Genomic DNA, 19,841 nt, shown 5'->3' with positions numbered 1-19,841 from the left:
GAACCATAAACATTTAAAAAAAATTAACTATTGAGTATACTGATCTACTTGGTCTAATGAAATAGTGAGGGGATTTTTATATCATACTTCGCATTGGCTAGAACTTCCTTCTACAGATGTGCTGTCCAATTCAACATTCTATAAACTAAAGCTGATAGGGAGAATTTTATGTGAATCTGGATGAGAGCTTGAAAGCTAGATTAAATATGAAAATATGCATTCGCTAATGAATTAATGAATGCTTTCATTATTTATCCAGCCATTCAGTCAATAATATTAAGGGCTAAGTCCTGGTGGATTTTTAAAAAGAAATTCAATTTCTTTTATAATGTGAAGCTCCAAAAATGCAATTCAGTTATAAAATTTTGAGTTAACTTGTTTTAAGTTATAGAATGTCCTTTGTAATGCAGACCTGTAAGAAATTCAATAATTATAAAGACTGTAGGAGGCAACAGAGAAACCAGAAAAACAATAAACATGGACATATCCACACATAATAGAGCAATGCATTTTCTTTCCAAAAGGCTGACAAAAATCTTATATGATGGTCAGTTTACATGACTTTATTAAGCAAAAGAATGTGACACAAATTTTAAAAAGATTTTCAGAAAATAAAATTTAAAGTTTTTGCTTAATTCCTAATAATCATTTTTGTAACCAGTTTACAAATGCATTATCTAAAAAATAGCTTGCAGTTGCTCGAACAATTGCTTGAAGCTTGACACTTGAGAGAACAGTTTTTGAAGTAAATGCTTACATTCTCTTATGTCCAGTTATTATGTGTTTATGTTTTAAGTTTTTCTAATGAAATTAAATAAAAAATATAGAGGACAGTAATCTCCTTAGGTCAGGTACAAAAGCTGAAAAAAGTATTCCCTCTATTTCTCACAATATTTCAAATTTCTAATTTGCAAAGCAGTTAAGCACGTTCATTCTTGAAATCCACATTTGTAAGTCTATCAGTGAACATTTCTTAGTGTAGGACTTTGGAAACTGCATTTATTAAACACAGAAACAAATGAAAAACACTGTGTATTAGCTTTCTTCCATTTATCATTAAGTAATACTATTTACAACCAAAACATAATTTCCATTTTCTAAGGGCACAGAGTCCCACTCTATTTCTGAAATTCGGTTTGGAGCAAGGAAAGGACTGAATTATCATTTTTTGATTTCCAGTGTTTCAACATATAACGTTTATGTGCAGTGGCGGCATCTAGCTTCTGGCGCTTACACCGGACATAATTTTTGCTTTTCTGAAAGCTGGAACATGATTCTGCTCATATCGCGCGCGCGCGTGTGTGTGTATTCATTTAATACATTGCCAGTGATGCCCAAAGGAAAAGCGAACAACACTGTTAGGTTTTCCTGGTTCCCAGGAAGCTAGCACTAAGGTGGTCAGACTCTTGGCCTCTCAGGTCTCAGGCGCCACAGGAAGGCTGCTCCTGCAGGCCTGGGTACGCAAAGTTGCTTCCTGACCCAGACGCCAACTTGGCAAGGATCTGCTACTGGCAAACACAGATTAGTCAGGATAAAGTCGCCACAGACTCAACCAAGTAAAGCATAAATGGCCCTTTCAGCACGAGCCTACGAAGAGCGATGTACTGAGCCCAGGAGCCCAATTTCCTTTTTTTCCAGGATCCCTAAACTCGTGTTTTCTATCGCTTTCCAATTCACAAGGCAGGTGGCATATCCCCTAAGCGCCACCCCCACCTCTCCTTCTTGTATCTCCTCCATCTCCTTGCCCAAGTGCAACTTTTTAATGGGTTAGGGAGGTAGAGAAGGCGAACAACCACCACACCACGCATATTTGCACACACACAAAAAAAGGCGGGCACCGGGACCAGACGGAAGGTGGCGGAGAGGGCACAGGGCAAGCCTCGCAGGGGGAACAGGGGGCGGGGCCACGTGCCGGTCCCAGGGTTCCCAGCTGCAGCACCAGAGGGCTCAGCGTCCCAGCCTCCCCGCTACCACCGCTCGACCCGCGAGCATCCCAGTCCCAGGACTCTACGCCTGGCTCAGCCGGCGAGCGCGTGGCACGAAGGCGCGTCCGCATCCATGCCCCAGCCGAAGGAGCAGGAGGCGCTCGCAGCCCCAGGCGTGTGATGCGAGGCTGAGCGCTGGGCGGCCCGCGTAGTGCCCCGCTGAAGCAAGAGCGGGAGGAGAGGGGCGAGCTCTTGCTCAGCAAGCCGCGCGCGGGGCGGGGCGGGGCGCAGCTGGGGAGGCCCGGCCGCCCGCTGGGAGCAGCGGAGGAGCGGGCGCGCTGCGGACCCGAAAGAGGTCACGGTTAAAGCTTTGCCATCAATTGTGAGCCCAGAGAGTTCGTCCTAAGGTAACACACTAACTCTGCAGCCTCCCTTAAGACCCCCAAGCCCCCGAAGGCGGCGACACCTGATCCAGCGCACAAACACGGGTCCCTTCTGTCCCCGGATACAATTACGCGGCGGAGACACACTTAAACTCACGCGCAGCAGCCAAGAGCCGAGGTAAACAGAGAAACCACGCCGTTCCAGAGGGCGGAAGGGGGGCGGGCTGGCAAAAGGAGAGGGGCGTTGTTTGCTCTCTGAGGTGAGTGCTGGGCGAATGACTGCGATCCGGGGGCGGAGGGTAGGGATCAGAAAGTGCAAATGGGGTTGGGTTGAGGCAGTTATGGAATGGGGTGGGTGGGGAGAAAGACTTAGGTGTGGGGTCGGGGTTGTAAAGATCTTTTCCAGGCTGCCGGGGTCGCGCCCGCACTCATTTCCCTCCCATATGGCACCCGGTTGAGGGTCCTCTTGCCTTGGTGCGTGCAGGTGAAGAGAGGAGATAGCCCTTGAGGGATCCGAGGACCTTGCACTTGACCCTGGAGGGGTTGGCACCGCGGAACTCCAAGGCGGGAGTCCGTCGCTCGCCAGGGATGGAGAACCCGGAGGTGGTTCGGGAACTCTCCAACTCTCTACTGGCTCCTCTCCCTGAGGGGGAACTGGACCTGGTGGGGGGGGCGTCTTGGGGCTGCACATTCACAGGGATCTTTCAAGGCCAGCATGCCCGTGAGACCCTTGGGAATGGACAGTAGTGGCAGAGCCCCCGCGCTGATGGGGGAACCATATGGCGTGCCCTTGTTTTAGAGAAGCATGTTGGGAGTTAAAGGGGAGATGAGAGAAGGACGCTCTGTAGGAAGTACGGCGCCTTCCACGGGCTGGAGGAGCGGCACAGGGCCTTGGGATTCATGGTTTGGAGTTGGATGAGAAAAACTGCATCGAAGGGCGCAGGTATATGCAGTGCGACTGGACAAAAGGACAGTGACGTGTGGCGAGGGGGTTACCCAGTTTGTATGTATAAAATCGTTGGTTTAATTGAAGGTAAATGAAGTTGAGTAGGGGAACGTGCTGCTCTGCAGCAATTCCTTGGGGAAAGGACCACCTCTGTACCTCCACCCCTGTTTCCCATCATCTTAAAGCATGGGGCATAGGTCGGGGACGGGGAGATTGAGAGAACTTCTGAGTGTTCCACAAACAAACTAACTCCTAAGACTAGATTGTGTTAACTCGCTCTCCAGAGAGAGAGAGGGCGGATCATAGGGGGAAGGAGTGGCATTCTTAACCAGGAATGACCCTGAGTCATCTCCATTATGTAGCAGTGTTAGGAATAGACAGCCTTTTTATTTCAGGTGGGTTCCACTCAGAAAAGGTAGTAAATAAACCACCACTGTACAAACCTTCAGGTCCCACAGGCTGTCACCTTGTATAATGAGTTTCAAGATTAATGACACGAAGGTGTGTCAGTTTGGCTAGATGGCAAGTCGGCTGTTTCTATTTCTGATAATTTCATGTTAAAAAAAAAGAACACCTAGAATTGGTGTAGTTAGTTGGTGTGCTTTATTTCCACTTGTCCCGGGGTGGTGGGGGGGATGCTACTTGAAAGAGAATAGAAAGTGCTCTTTAACTGGTATTTTAGTAGTTTTAGGAGTATTAAATAGTAAGGGAGGCCAGAACTTTGTGTTGATTGAATTAAATCACAAATCAGCCTGTGTTTTTTCTGTCTCAATGAGGAACAGTGAATTTAGTTTTCTCCTATAGAAACTATCTCCTGGCAGTTTGAGGTTTTGCTTTTGCAGTGTCTCTGTTCAACCACTATTTTAGATAATTCCAGAGGGAAATACTCGGGTATATTTGATTTGCCTGCCACCCACAAGTTAAACTTGACATCTTGTGTTGTATGATTTAGTACTATAGAAATGTTTTAAAACTACAGGGAGTTCCTGTTGTGGCTCAGCAGAAATGAACCCCACTAGTATCCATGATGTTAGTTCTATCCCTGGCCCAGATCAGTGGGTTGAGGATCCAGCTTTGGCTGTGGTGAAGGTCTACAGGCTGACAGCTGCAGCTTTGATTTGATTCTTAGCCCAGGAACTTCCACATGCCCCCTTTGCAGCCCTCAAAAGCAAAAACAAACAAACAAACAAAAAGTGAAAACTACACTGAAGCATAGTGCCCTGGCATTTAATAATAGTGTATTAGTAGCTTGGATATAAAACTGAGTAAAAACTGTATTTGTGACTTTCCCTAGGTAATACTACTGTAAAGATCCAAACTCTTTTTAAATCTAAAATTTCCAGAGCTTTATGTTTGTTGAATTAATGCCTGGTACACACATTAGAATAACTAAACCAACAGAGTAAACAATATTTGTAACAGACTTTGTTTTTTGTAAAATCTTTTTCTATGTGTAAAGAGTTTGAAAGTTCGAATTTGATTTAAATTACTTAAAACATTTCATAGTTTGTTATGAATAATTAATAGTAAATTAATTACTGTGTAAATATTGACGGCAGAGGAAGAAAATAACCACACACTCAATTCTCAAACTCCTTTTGAAAGTTATGTGCTTATTTATCAGATAATATTGACTTAATGCTGTTTCATTGACAGTAGATTTGTAAAGCATACCAGGAGAGTAAGAGCTTATGATTCTTTTTGCAGTATATAATAATATCTCACTTATTTGACACCATCTGGGTTGTTATGTATTTACATAAGCACTTTTTCTAAATAGCTGACCCATCCCAGCATTAATTACTGAAATTTAAAAAATTTAGCTATTAAAACAAGCAATTTCTAACTGTTGCATGCTAACTTTCTCCCCAGGGTGTAAGTTAATTTTTTTGTTAGGTTGTCTTTATGAACATGAATTCATAAAGAATTAAATAGTGCTATTCCTTGAGGTACATAGAGCTGTTTTTGTTTATAGTAAAATGGTCTCAGTCTGCCCAGTTGCAATACTAGAATGGAGACAGAAGTACTATTCTTCTTTTTATGGTTTTTCTGGGTCCTCTTTCTGTTATCGGCTATCACTTTCTGCTGCTGTCAGACTGTGAGCGGCCCTGCTGCTGTATTATCTGTTGTCTTTTTTTTTTTTTTCCTAAAATGATGTGGGCTATTGCTTGAGTATAAAGCCTGTGTACTTTGTGACAGATACTCACTGTTCTCCTCCTTTGTTTCTGGGCTAGAGAGTGAGCTAAATGGCTGAAGTTCCTAGAAGGGTAACTTCTATGTAAACGGTTTTAATGTGTTTTTAAATAGAAAAGTTTGATTATAAGATTTTTGGAATTTATTCTTTTAATTTCAGGCATTCAGTCTTCTGGAAAATCTTTGCTTTTCTGAGAATTGAAGCAGATTTTTAAGAAGTTTACTTTTCTTATGGTAGCCCCAGATTGTCTTTGTTTAGAACTATGTATATGATAATATTTTACCTCCTGCTTTCTGCCATTGAAATTGACTGGTTGTATGTAATGTTGGCAGTATTTCTCTACTCTGGAATCCAGGAATAAGAAGTGTGATTTGAAATCCTGATGCCCATGCTTGAAGCTAGCTGAATCATTTCAATATTATTTTGCATACCTACCTATGGAGGAGCTGCATAATCAAATGAGTTTGAATAAAGTTGTTTAATTTTGTCTTGAAAACAGTGCTAATCATGTCTTCCTAATCTAAGGCATTTCACAAACATCTTTTATTCAATAAATATTTATCAAAGGCATACTACGCATTGGGCACTATGTTGAGGATGTTCAGATACTCAAGACTGCGGGAGGGCTCAAGGTTTAAGAGGATTTAGAAAACAAGTTTGCTTCAGTGTTTCTGTTGTGATTCAGTGGTAAGGAACCTGACTAGTATCCATGCGGGTGTGCTTTCAATCCAGTCTTGCTCAGTGGGTTGAGGATCCAGTGTTGCCGTGAGCTGTGTTGTAGGTCACAGATGCCTCTCGGATCTGATATTGCTATGGGTATGGTGTAGGCCAGCAGCTATAGCTCAGTTTTGACCTCCAGCCTGGGCGCTTCCATATGGCACAGGTGTGGCCCTGAAAGGAAGGAAGGAAGGAAGGAAGGAAGGAAAGAAAGAAAGAAAACAAGTTTCCTTCCGTAAGTGAAATATAGTGTTGTACCTTATGTAAGGGTGTGATTGAGATATCCAGAGTGCCCTGAACAGACATTTGGAAGTGGCCAGTTCTACCTGGGGAAGGAAAACTAGAGAGGTTCCATAGAGAAAGTGACAACAGAGGAATCAGTGTAGAAACAGGCAAAATCATAGTGGCCTGTTTGCCATCCCAAGACCATTTTCTCTTCAAGTTTGTTTTAAACAAGAGTGATAGGATGAGGAATTCCCATCATGGCTCAGTGGAAATGAATCTGACTAGGAACCATGGGGTTGCAGGTTCGAACCTTGGCCTCGCTCAGTGGGTTAAGGATCTGGCATTGCTGTGGCTATGGCGTAGGCCAGCACTGTAGCTCATATTCGAACCTTAGCCTGGGAACTTCCATATGCTGGCAGTGCTGCCCTAAAAATTAAAAAAATAATAATACTAAATATAAAAAAATACTAAAAATAAAAAAAAGGTAAAGAGTGGTATGATGAGAAAACAGATTTCCCTATAGACTAGAAGGGTGGATCTGAGGTGTGAGACAGGAATAACAGGTTAGAAGCTATTGAAGTGACTTATTAAGAGCAATTCAGGATCTTACACCAAAGTGGTGGCAGTGAGATGAAGAAAAGGGTTTCGTCACACAGATGTGGAGGTGGTGGAATGTCAAGGATAGGTGACTGGTTAGATGGTGGGTGTTACGGGAGGGTGGAGTAGGGACTTTAACGAAGAAGCAGATTCGAGGACCAGGGATGAAAGAGTTCAGTTTTGGACGTGTGGAATATTAAATGCTTGTAGAATATTCAACTAGAGGTGAGTGTCCAGGGGATCATTGTGCAGAAGTTATGAGGAGAAGGTCTGGGCTACTAGGTAGGTAGGTAGATAAATGGATAGATGAATGGATGGGTGGATGAATGGACGGCTTTAGTTATTTTCAGTATATAGGTGGTTGCAAAAATAAAATAAAAGCAAGTCCCGTGGATTTTCTAGGGTAGGTTAGACAATGAAGAGGGAAATAGTGGCCTGGGGAGATCTAAAATCAAAGAGTTGGGTGGAGAAATAAGGAGCAGTAAAAAATGAGAATGTTGCGAGTGTAAGTTGGAGGAAAATTAGAGCAGAATAGCTTTTAGTAGCTGAAGGAGGAAAAAATTTCAAGAAGTGAGAGGCTAAGTACTAAAATGAGGAGTGTCGAACAGTTCTGGTTCTGCTCCTGATAGCTCCGTGAGCTTGAACTCAGAATTTATTTCCCATTCCTCATGTAACGTAATGAGGATCAAAGTGCGACTTCCTAGGGCCACTGTAAAGATCACATGAGATAGTCTGTCAGGTTCAGTGGCTGAAAGTTTACTGGTTTGTGTTCAATAAGTGCTCACTGTTTTATGGAAAGCAGAACTTGGATTTGGAGATTAGGAGGTATGTAGACACTAATGTTTTCAGTGTACTTGCTCTCAGGGTTTAGGGAAGGTGGTTAAAATTTATGCTTAAGATGGAAACTTGATCACAGTTATAACTTTTGAGCAGGAACCCAGTACAATAGAGGCAACACAGAATTTTGAAGGGACCAGAGAGCCACAGGAACATATACCTTTTTTTTTTTTTTGTCTTTTTAGGGCTGCACCCTCAGCAAATGGAGGTTCCCAGTCTAGGGGTCTAATTGGAGGTGCAGTTGCAGGTCTACGCCAGAGCCACAGCAACGCGGGATCCAAGCCACATCTGCGACCTACATCACAGCTCACAGCAGTGCCGGATCCTTAACCCACTGAGCAAGGCCAGGGGTCGAACCCGCAACCTCATGGTTCCTAGTTGGATTTGTATCCACTGTGCCATGATGAGAACTCCTAGAACATATTCCTTGAAGCAAGAGGGGATTGCACCTGGGGAGATGTTAGCTTCCTCAGAACAAGCCATGCTTCCACCAGCCTTGGAGGGTCCATAGCATCCTTGTTGCTTTTTAAAAGCATCTGTTAAAATCATAGACATTCTTAATGTCTTATTTAAAGTTTCTTCATGTTTAAGTGAGTTCTAGTTTTTTTGATAATAAAGGGCAAGGATTATTCATTTTAGAAGAACTATAAACAGTCTACTATTATTGTAGAACAAACTTATGGTTGCCAAGAGGAAGGGGAAGGAGTGGGAAGGACTGGGAATTTGGGGTTAATAGATGCAAACTATTGTCTTTGGAATGGATAAGCAATGGGATCCTGCTGTATAAACTGAGAACAATGTCTGGTCACTTGTGATGGAGCATGATAATGTGAGAAAAAAGAACGTATACATGTATGTGTGACTGGGTCACCGGGCTGTGCAGTAGAAAATTGACAGAACGTTGTAAACCGGCTATAATGGAAAAAATAAAATATAAAATAAAATAAAATAACTATAAACAAAAACAACCAAAACAAGCTAGATATTAAAGCTGAATAAAATATAATTTCATGTTTGGGATTCAGAAGTACTTCCGTATCTTAAGGGGTCTTAAAAATCAACTGTGGAAACCAAGTATTAACCTGTGTAATAAGGAGTTCTTAAAAAATTGAGCCGACAATAGTAGTATTTTAAAATCCCTACTTTTTTCCTTAGTATTTTCTCTGTTTGGATAAAGTAGTGCTTTATGTTAGAGATAAACATTTAAAATTAGATTCTTTTTTTTTTTTTTTGTCCATACTCATAGCACGCAGAAGTGTGCTGCCAAGGATCGAGTCCAAGCCACAGAAGTGACAAGCAGGATCCTTAACCCACTGAGCCCCAGGGAACTCAGAGATTTCTATTTTAATATATGTATATGGATTTTTTACCCTGTAATTAGTAGGTGTTTGAAAAAATATTTGCATATATGAACTGGTTTGCAGAACAATCAGCAGTCAAACACAGTGCATAATGCTTACTAATTAGTTGTTAGGCATCTTAATGATTAGTTGGTTGTAAGTATTTATTATTCCCTTTAAATTAGTAACTCTGTTTCAGTATTCACCACCTACTTGCTTATATAGCATGTAAAGTAGTACTTAGTTTTAAGGGCATCCAATAACTGTCTTGAGGAAAATGAAATTAGATGTTTAATATTTTTAAGGTGTACTGAAGTCCATTGTGTATGTAGTTTTAAACCTTTGATGATGTTCTTTCCCTGAAGTTCTCTACCTGTACTTTTTGTTACTAGGACCATTCAGTTTTGGAGTTGAGTTTCAGTCTGTTGAGCTAACTCCCTGAGTGTGTGGTCCCACTCTTGGAAAGCACAGTGTTTTGTGCAGGTGACTTTCAGTTTAGAACTTCTGACAGTTCCACGTTGGATATGCACCAACTCAGTTTTAGACTATGCTGTCCTGCTCAGGACTCTCTTACAGAGAAGACAGATACCACAGTGAAATTGACTTAGCTGTAAGGTCAGCATTAGGAGTGCAGAGCTCAAACAAAACAGAACCTTTGGATTTGTGAATGGTAGGGTATATACCAGAGTCAATTCCTACTCTCTGGCTGGAAATTTTTGTAAGTATTAAGCCGTTTGAATTTGATAGAAAGAATGCATATTTAGGAACATTTCAGAGATACAGTGTATTTTGCTAATAGCTTTGTGCTATTTGTCTGAATTATAAATAATGGAAACAATCACTATATTGGAGGTATAATTTCCCTTGACTTGATTTAGATAATAGAAATGCATCCACAGGTATTCCAGTTTACTAAGTAAGTTAACATTATTCCTGATTTAATAAATATTTGCCTAATTTGGGAATACTATGAATATAAACATTTGTGTAAATTTTTTTGCGCTTTTCAATTCTGTTTTGAAGACATTTAATACTTGAAATTTTTTAAGACACCGAGTTATCTTTTCGCTATTATATTGGCTGTAACTTGCTTTAATAATAACCATGGGACTGATTTTCCTCCAAGTGAGATGTTTTAGTTTAAACAGTATTTTCCTACGGATTTAAAAAAATTTGTGAAAAGTAGAATCGAGAATACAAATATTTTTTATAATATGGCCTTGAAAAGGTGTATAAAATTTAGTTTTTATAAATTGAATCATATTTATAGAATTTTAAAGTTTCAAAACACTTGAAAATAAAGCAAAATTTCAACTCTTTTAAAATGTAGGTGAAGGGTATATAGATGTTTTCTGTATTAATCTTTATACTTTTCCACGTGTTTACAGTAATTGACAGTCCAAAAAAATATGAACAGTGATTTTAAAGCATATCATATTGTAAAGGTACCCAGAGACTTTGCTATTTTAAAACCATCTCAGAATACATCTTTCTATAAAAGGAATCCCATTTTCGTTTCTCTCTTCTGCAAATTCAAATTTTACTAATGGAGTTAGGCAAACACAACAACAAGAAATATTGGGCACACCTCTGTACCACATGGTAAATATAGTGGTATCTACCATCTTAAACATCTTAAACTTGGGACATAAAGGCTTACTCTGATGTTAGACTTCATCTTCATTGTAACATCCCTTATTCACAAGAGAAGGCATTGACAGGAAGAATTTGATTTTCTTTTAATTAACTAGTAATGGAGTGAGCCATCCAGCGGTGTGGCCTTCCCACTTTGAGAGCCGCTCTGAGACTGGGGGGACAGACCTTTCTCTTTGGCTTCTTCTGAAGAAGGCCACGTGCTTTACATAGCCTTTGCATTTGTGCTGCTGTACCTTTGGTTCATTTGTACTCACCAGCCAATCGGGAGAGCACCGTTTAGAGGAAAACTAGTCAAACAGGTTTGCCTATCTCTTTAGAAGGGGAGGGGGTGCAGTGAAATTTGTGGGAAAGGTCAAGGGTGAAACTATTTTAAGGAATATTAATGCTGATCACTGACTTATTTTGTTTGTTTGTTTTGGTTTTGGTTTTTAAAATATTTCAGGGGCAATTGTGACAACACCTCTTAATAGAGCTAACGTGAGAGTAAGGGAAACCGGAAGGAGAAGTAAATAAGAAACGGAATTAGAATAAGATGGAGAGTGGGAAAGGAAAAACAGTGGTAGAAGAGGGAAAAGAACCAGAGGAAAAGGACAAGTATTTCAGTGGCCTAGGTGGGCTTTGTGTGAACCTGGTGCATCATAGTATTGATCTGAGGATGAGTTTAATTAAAACAAATACCTGTGATCCTCAGTATCCAAAAGAAAGAATACTGGCTCAGGGCTGAGGTTTACTAAGAATGGTGGTGGGGAAATGTTGTAGTCACCAGTCTCTGCACTACCTTTAGGTTGGAAATATCCAGTTTCTTTGAACAATAGCAAAATGTTACCTTCATACAGCTTTTCTGTAGTTTGCAAATCGCTTACTCATACATTCTATCATTTTATCCTCTGAACATTGTCCAGTAAGTAGTCACATCTTAAAAATCATGACCTAGGGAGGCAGAGATCAGGAAGTCACCACAACAGTCTGCAGGGGATTTGTTATTTGAACTTGGGCTCCTGGCCATTCATTTTCACATGGAAATCCTGGCCCACAGGGCTCTCTGTTAACCTGGCTGCCTTATGATCACTCTTATTTTCTTCTTCCTACTCCCAAGCAGAATTCCATTTAAGGGGTTCCATTTATCTCTCTAGGCATTTGCTGCAGGATACCCCCTGACCTGAACTCTCCTGCTTTTTTCCCTCTGTGCTTTCAAATTCTCATCCTTCACTGTTTCCACACTCAAATCCCACCTCAGAGTGTTGCTTCCCAGTCTCTTTTACTTTTCTCTGACTTTCATTTCTGCAAGCATTCATGATATTTGAACATTTAGTTATGTGACTTCTCCCTTTAAGAAGAGTATGTGCTATTGGAGAGTGGACTTTTGCTCTTAGTTTCCGCATAAGGCCATGAACAAACATGCTAATCAGAGATAAGATAATTAAACGTTATTGAATGATAACCTTCAGTGACTCATAAAGCAGTAAAGTCCCTAAAATCCTGTATGTATATTGATGCTTTTTTCCTTTTTCTTCCCCAAACTGTATCATTCAAACTTGAAATGTTCCCTTACTTTGTTTTTAAATGAAATGCTCTATATAGACTGCTGTATCATTTAGTTACAACAGCAACAAAAAATGTTGGTCTGTAGAAGGGTTTTTGAATTCTTCATTACAAAATTTATAATGGTTTAGTAGATTTTTCTTTTAAAATTTCCCCAGAGCTTCTGGTGGGTAGAAGTACATTCACAGCTAATTCTAGGAAAAGCATTAAGAGAAAGTAATGACAAATGATTAAGTGTATTTAGTCTTTATTTTGTATTTATATTTGTTATGTCTAATGTCAAGAAACAGTAGTTGGAGAAAAGGATGATTACACATATTAGGAAGCATTCAGATTGCTCCGTTCTCCTGCCTCACCCCCCAGATAAGACCTTTTATGTTAATTAACTGAAAGCACAGGCCCAGGCTGAGTTCCTTTCCCTCTTCTGTGCTTATTTCCTACTTTCGTAATTGCCAAAGGTCTCTGGTTCAGAATGTCTCCTCTTCCATATCCTTCTGGGCAAGACTAGGAATAAGAATAGATTTTACAAAATATCTTCAGCAGAAAAAAAAAAAAAGGAAATTAGGTTGGGTAAGACCATTAATGAGAAGTGATACCTGACTGTTATTTGCCAGTTTGTTTCTTTCTTTCATTTATTTAAATTTAAAGTGTAGGTGATTTACAGTGTTGTGCCAATTTCTGCTCTATTGCAAAATGACCCAGTCATGCAAATATATGCATTTTTTTTCTCATATTATCTTCCATCATGTTCTATCCCAGGATATAGGGTATAGTTCCCTGTACTATAGAGTAGGAACTCATTGTTTATCCATTCTAAATGTGATAGTTGGCATCTACTAACCCCAACTCCCAGTTTTTTCTGCTCTCTCCCCTTCCCCCTCGGCAACCACAAGTCTATTCTCTATGTGAGTCTGTTTCTGTCTTGTAGATATGTTCATTTGTGTCACATTTTAGATGTCACATATAAGTGATATATGGTATTTGTCTTTCTCTTTCTGACTTACTTAGTGTGAGGACCTCTAGTTGCATCCATGTTGGTGCAAGTGGTATTGTTTTGTTCTTTTTCATGGCTGTGTAATAGTCTGTCATGTATATGTACTACATCTTCTTAGTCCATTCATCCATTGATGGATATTTAGGTTGTTTCTATGTCTTGGCTGTTGTGAATAGTGCTGCAATGAACATGCAGGTACATGTATCATTTTGAATTGTAGTTTTGTCCAGATGTGGGACAGGAGTGGGATTGCTAAGGTCCGGTCATTTAGTGTGTGGCACTTGTATATTATTTGCCAATTTTAAATAATTCTTAAGAGCATTGAGAGGTAACCTATTTTGTTCAGTTAGACGTTATTTGAGCATATGCTTTAGAATATACTTTTTGATCAAATTTCTGAACAATGAAAAATACACAGAAACAAGGTCCTCTGTCTATCCTGCTTCACCTCTTTGCTGTCCCATTCTTTTTCTCCTCTTATATTTGTCTGCCTTCCCGGAGATAATGTCCCTACCTTTGGTGGGAAGTTCAGAGGAGAGATCCCAGGGATTGGCTTACACATTGTCGAGGTAAGAATATGGGTGGAGGTGAGTGTGTGGGAGTGTAGAGTCTGCCCATCACTAGAGTAGAATCTGGTCATTTTATTCAAATCATCCTGTATATGGGCCCTAAATGCTTTATGCTTTCTCATCATTATTTTTACCACTAAAAATAAATCACCTTCTCATTTTGATACCATGTCAATGCATTCCTACTCCTATTCCTACTTTGCTCACAAGGGCCTTGAAGAGGAATTTGGAACTAGGCATGTTGAATTCCTGCAGATTTGTATAGTGAGCATCTGTAACATGTAAGAATTAATTCAGCCATTCATTCACAAGCAGCCTATTATATGATACAACTTTTCTGCCTTAGACCCAAAATACATGGTGATGTTTTTAAATCAAGTATAAAATTTAAAGATGTTATGTATAAAAGCATAGGAACGTTATTACTAAGGCTTTTCAAAGACTACTGATTCGATGTGTATATCCCAGAATGCGAGAAAGAGTCTATTATCTGACATGTGGCTGTGGCAATTTTGAAGTCTTTATGTGGTGCAGGTAAGAGATACTGGATTAGGACCCAGGAAACCTGAGTGGTAGTTCCAACTCTGCCAGTGAGTAACTATGAACTAGCCCAGGGATGCTTGGGAATGACCCCTGGAGACCTTGTCCTTTTCAACACGAATGAGAGGGTTTAGACTCAGTTCTCTTAAATTTTAAGTTGAGGTTTAGACTCATTCTCTGATTTACTTCACAAAATATGAAAATACATATTTTAAAAAATATTTGGTACCATTTCATAACAAATATGTTCAGTATTTTAAGTATATTTATATGTTTAAGTATATTTATATATTAAGTATATTTATATTTATATGTTTAAGTATATTTATATTTATATATTCAATGTTTAAGTATATTTATATTATGTTTGCAAGACTCTTAACAATGGCAGTGATAACACAAAAGACTTCTCTGGACTTGCTTCATTGTGCTGAGTATCAGGTATAATCCTAGATGATTAGAAGCCACAAAACTACGCTTTTACCTGTTAATAAGGGAGTGTGCATAGGGAAATGCATTCTGTCTTTCTGCAGAACCTACCAAAATCTTCCTCTAAGGAATATAACTTTGCTGTTTTGTCTCACATTCCATAACAACTTTCTGTTTGTGATTTTACTAGCATTTTATGAGACAGCAGTGACATTTGTTATTTATTTATTCTCTGAGACGTGCAAAGAATTGAGTAGAGAAATATCCACAATTTTTTAAAATTTGATTTTGCTTATATTTAGGCAGACATTTTGGATCCCCAAACAGGTTTAAGATATCACATGAGGATTTATTTTGTGACTTTCGCTAATGTTAATATAGATGATGTTAAAAATCCGCTTAAACTAATGATACTAAAGAAAGGTTATCACCTAATAAGTATGAGAATCAATCCTATGATCTTTTGTGATCCTAGTAAGTTTTTGAAGCCTGAAGATTCTCTAGAAATGATGTGTTGAAAAGCTTTTTCCCCTACATGGGATTTTGTCCCATTGTGGGAGAAGATGAACATTCATTTGATCTGGATTTTTTCCGCATTCACTGCGGTATTCTGCTAATTAAAATCCCAATGAAAGAGAGTTTTAAGAGGCCTAATGAAAGATTTGAAAACATTAACATCAGTTTTTTAGGAGAGCTTTTTTTTTTTTTTTTTTTTTTTTTAAGAAAGAAACCTGTCACACTTCAAGCCTCATACAAACTAAGCTGTATGATTTCTGAAACTTTTCTCATTTGTTTAAGGATGAGATCAGAATCAAAACAGTTTCCTATTGTTTGCTGAATGTTGTTCACATGATGCAGTAGCATGGAGATAACTGGTACCAAGCTGGTCTTGAGGAGGTGCAGAAAAAGAAGCCCACACATCTCTGTATATCTATATCTGTAAAATTGCATCTTTAGAAATTGTGCTTGTTTTTTCTCTATCAGTGATTCTCAAAATGGCCCCTGGACCAGCAGCAGCATCACCTAGAAATTTGTCAGGTGTGCAGATTCTTGGGCCAGTCCCAGATCTATAGAGTCAGAAACTGAGAACAGGCCTAACAGTTTTTTGTTATAACAAGCTCTTCAGGTGACTCTGATGCATGCTCCAGTTTGAGAACCACTGACCTATGATACTAAATATAATTGGTTCCAGTTTTCTCAGGTGATGAAATAACTTCTAATCATTTTAGGATTGAAAGGAAAATTCAGTATAAATTTCCAAATATTTCCCTGGTTAATACTTTCCTGGTGAGTTTTTATAGCCTAAATTCATGATATTGTATTTTATTTACTAATTGGTTGTTTGTTTAGGGGTATTCAAGTAGTCTTAGTTCTGCCAACACACACACACACACTCCTCAGTTTATTAGAAATCAACAATAAAAAGTGAGTGGGATTAGTTTACTTTTGTGTGTTTTGTGTAAGTGTAGCCTAATGGTTCTCAATATCATAATCACCTGGGGAACATTAATAAGAAAAAAATACTAAGACGTAGGCTTCATCTTCAGGAATTTTGAGTTAATTGATCCAGATTGGGGCCAGCAGGTGCATCTCCACTTGTCACAGGCTACCCAGGTGATTATAAAGAACAGGTAGGGTTGAGAGCCACTGGAGTGTAGCCATCTGTTTGAGACTGACTCACCAACCACATATCAGTTCCTTAAAAACAATTGTATATTAGGTCTGTTAGGTCCTTCCATTAAGCAGATTGTTTTTTGTGTATGTGTGGTTAAAAAATCATTTATTTTCCAATAGGTTATTGGTATTGTTGACTGTTTGACCACATTATTGTCTATGTTTCATTACTCTTCATTCTGCCTCCAGGCTTTACCCTAAATCTTTGATCTCCAAAGTGCAGTGTCCTGCAGCAAGGAGAGCTTGTTAGAAATAATTTGAGGCCCATACCAGACATACTGAATCAGAATTGCATTTTAACAGTATCCCTATGAAATTGGTCTTACAGTAAAGACTCTCTAGAACAGAATGTTTAAAATCTGGGTGAATTTTTCTTCATTTTTTTTTTTCTTAGCATCCATTGATCTGGTCTTAATTGCTTTTATGAACCCAGTCATATCAGTCTCATTAAAGCTATTCTTAATCCCATTTTTGAATAAGCTTTAGAATTGTAAGTGATCTTCGGGACCATCTAATTTAATATCCTTACCTGGTAGATGAAGGAAATTAGGTGCAGAGAAATTGAGTGACTTGGCTTAAATTACAAAAGCTCTGGATTTGGGCATCTAGAGATGCACCCCATAAATATATATATGTATTTTTTTCTTTAGTTATAGGGACTTCATGATAGGATCACTGAAAATATTATCATAATATAAACAACTTGAAATGTGAGCCACCTGAAAAGACAGTTTTAGGTTACCCAAAAATGACTCATATCCAAAACACCAACATTTTAAATATATATTGACATTTATTTAAATTATCTGCCCAAAGCGACATTGATAATACTTTACTAATACACTAATTCAGAGTATCTTACAATTTACGTAATCTAGACATAATTGGAAAGTAGAATATATGATATTAAACTAAATGAGAATTAAAAGGCATTGCCATGTCCTTATAAATTACTGCATCCATGTGCTCCCGAGAGATTGCAGGTACCTTGTCACAGGACATTTACAAATACTTGGGGATTACTTATTTGTTCATTTGGAATTCCTCAGGACCTAGGGCTGGGCACTGTCCTTTTCTGAATCCCCAGGACAACTGAGCCTTATCAGGTCTTTACATTTCAGGTCCACACATGCAGGCATCACTTGTGTTTCTTCTATTGCACAGAAGTCTTAAGTATGAGATCCTTATCTCTCAATCTGGTGGCTGAAGTGCACCAAATTCTCCACCTGCTTCTTATCATTGCCGATTTGCAGATTTATAATAGCTGGTGTGTTGAAAAGACTCTGGAATCTGCGTGTTAGCACCACGGGTGTTTCTTTTGGACACAAACTTTTGAAAATGATTTCATTAGATGATTAAATTAGTGTTTAATATGCTTAAATTTAATCACCATCATCGATCATTAACTGGATATGTATTACATACTAGGTACTGAGTGCAGTGTCTGTTGGTACCCATATTATCGTAGCTTGCTCTCCTCTCTTCTTTTTATCTTACCTTCCTACATGATGATTTCAGAGAAGTATCCCAGGTGGACCTGGGCACACTATCACTGATAAGCAAACAGCATCAAGTTTCTCATTACAGCTTTACCACCTGTAGTGTAGATGGCTGGGAGGAGATAACCACAGATACTGGCGGCGTAGAAAAGTGGTGAGTGCAGCTAGCTTGGAATGCTACAACAGCAACAACAACAGATGACAGCAGAAATATTTCTTTGTGTTCCCCTTGGCCCTCATCCGAGTCCCAAGTGCAGAATTGGATTTTCTGAATGATATTGCAAATGGTTTATTGCCTTCAGTATTTTGTATTTCTCTAGTTAAGCTGTGCAGTTCCAAACACATTTTTATAAATAAATAAAGGAAAATTTCTATAAATAAATACATTTTTAATAAATAGAGAAAAAAATCTTTATTTTTTCTGAACAAATCAAAACCATTAATTTGACAAAATGGCAGACTTTGAAAATCTGAGTCACCTCTTTTTATTAACTGAGAACAGCCAACTGAAAGGGTTTTCACCCAGATTGCACTCTTAATTAATTAAAGACACCAGACTATTGCCAGATCACCACTTTTTGGGGGGTGGGAGGGAATCATTAACCAACAGCAGGTGGCCTTAATTTTCTGAATTTCTCTCCCCAAGTCAAAGTGTTCCCATTTCTTCTTCTCTTTTAAAAATTTTTGTTATATAATGTCAATTCTAATAGCTATGAAATGATATCCCATTTATTGACATAGTTGATTTACAGTGTGTGTTAATTTCTGCTGTAGAACAAAGTGATTCAGTTATACATATAAATACATTCTTTTTAATATTCATTTTCATTATGATTCATCTCAGGATACTGAATGTAGGTCCCTGTGCTGTACAGTAGACCCTGTTGTTAAGGTGTTTGCATTCCATGTGAATTTAGGTATCTCCTTGCAAATATATAGTCATAATGAACTTCAGAACACAAGATGCTGCTTATGTATATAAAAAATAAATGTTCAAACCTGGGCGGTTTAACAACTGCTAGCCACAAAGCTGAGTTTTCCAGTTTGTCCACAGTCACAGTATGGTTTTTTTTTCAGCTTTTTCTTCCTTTCATCCCATGTTGTGATGAAAGTGGATTCAAAATGGATATGAAGCTCTGTAATATACTAGATAACTTATCACAATCTTATTCTCAATCTTATTCTCCTTATCTGTAAATGGGAACAACTATTTTTACCTTCGTATGGTGTCTCAGTATAAATGAAATGGTGCTCATAAAGCCTGGAATGCAAGGAAGGTACATAGTACAGCTATTTTCAAGAGTTTTATGTTAGGATATCAGTTTCAAGCTGCGGGGTGACCAGCCCCTTCTGGTTTGTCCAGGACTTTCCCAGTTTTAGCACTGAAACATTCCCATTTTCCCACATCCTGGAAATACCCTCAGTTCTGGGATGGTTCGTCACTCTAGTGATGGGAACAGAGTCTCCAAATAACAATGAGCAAGGAAAGGTAGTTGAGTTGCTGCCTCATAGATCATGGTTATAATAGGCAGAAGCAGGCAGGACTGATACTCTGGTGCCATGGGTCAGGTGTAATTGTTGTTAGACCTTTCCTGGTTTATACTTCTGTCCCGTGGCTCGGGGTGTTAATCATTACCAAATCTTCATTCCAACCAGCAGGAAGATGAAAAATGAAATCTCTAAAGGCATAAATTAGAAATTGCACATGTCACTCTATCTCCATCCCATGTCCATGTACTTGAACCTAACTTATGTGGTTAAAACTGGCCCCTAG

At 38.9% G+C, this 19,841-nt stretch overlaps 1 protein-coding gene across 4 annotated transcripts in view; it reads left to right on the top strand.

Annotated features, from left to right (window-relative positions):
* The window catches only part of UGT8 (UDP glycosyltransferase 8), an 82,151-nt gene continuing 64,204 nt past the window's right edge, over window positions 1,895-19,841 (top strand). The window contains exon 1 of one of the 4 annotated variants that reach the window (XM_021100330.1): window positions 1,895-2,486. Coding sequence is in view for 1 of the 4 variants with exons in the window: in XM_021100329.1 (XP_020955988.1) it covers window positions 3,209-3,251 (43 nt within the window). In the remaining 3 variants the exon portion in view is untranslated. Of the gene's footprint in view, window positions 2,569-2,758; window positions 2,783-3,022; window positions 3,252-19,841 lie in introns of those variants that run through there. The other 3 variants (XM_021100331.1, XM_021100332.1, XM_021100329.1) reach the window with 3 other exon arrangements.

Source organism: Sus scrofa, chromosome 8 (assembly GCF_000003025.6).
Source record: "Sus scrofa isolate TJ Tabasco breed Duroc chromosome 8, Sscrofa11.1, whole genome shotgun sequence".
Lineage (NCBI taxonomy): Eukaryota > Metazoa > Chordata > Mammalia > Artiodactyla > Suidae > Sus > Sus scrofa.
Note: the sequence above shows the minus strand (reverse complement) of the source record. Positions and strands in the feature narration are given on the sequence as shown.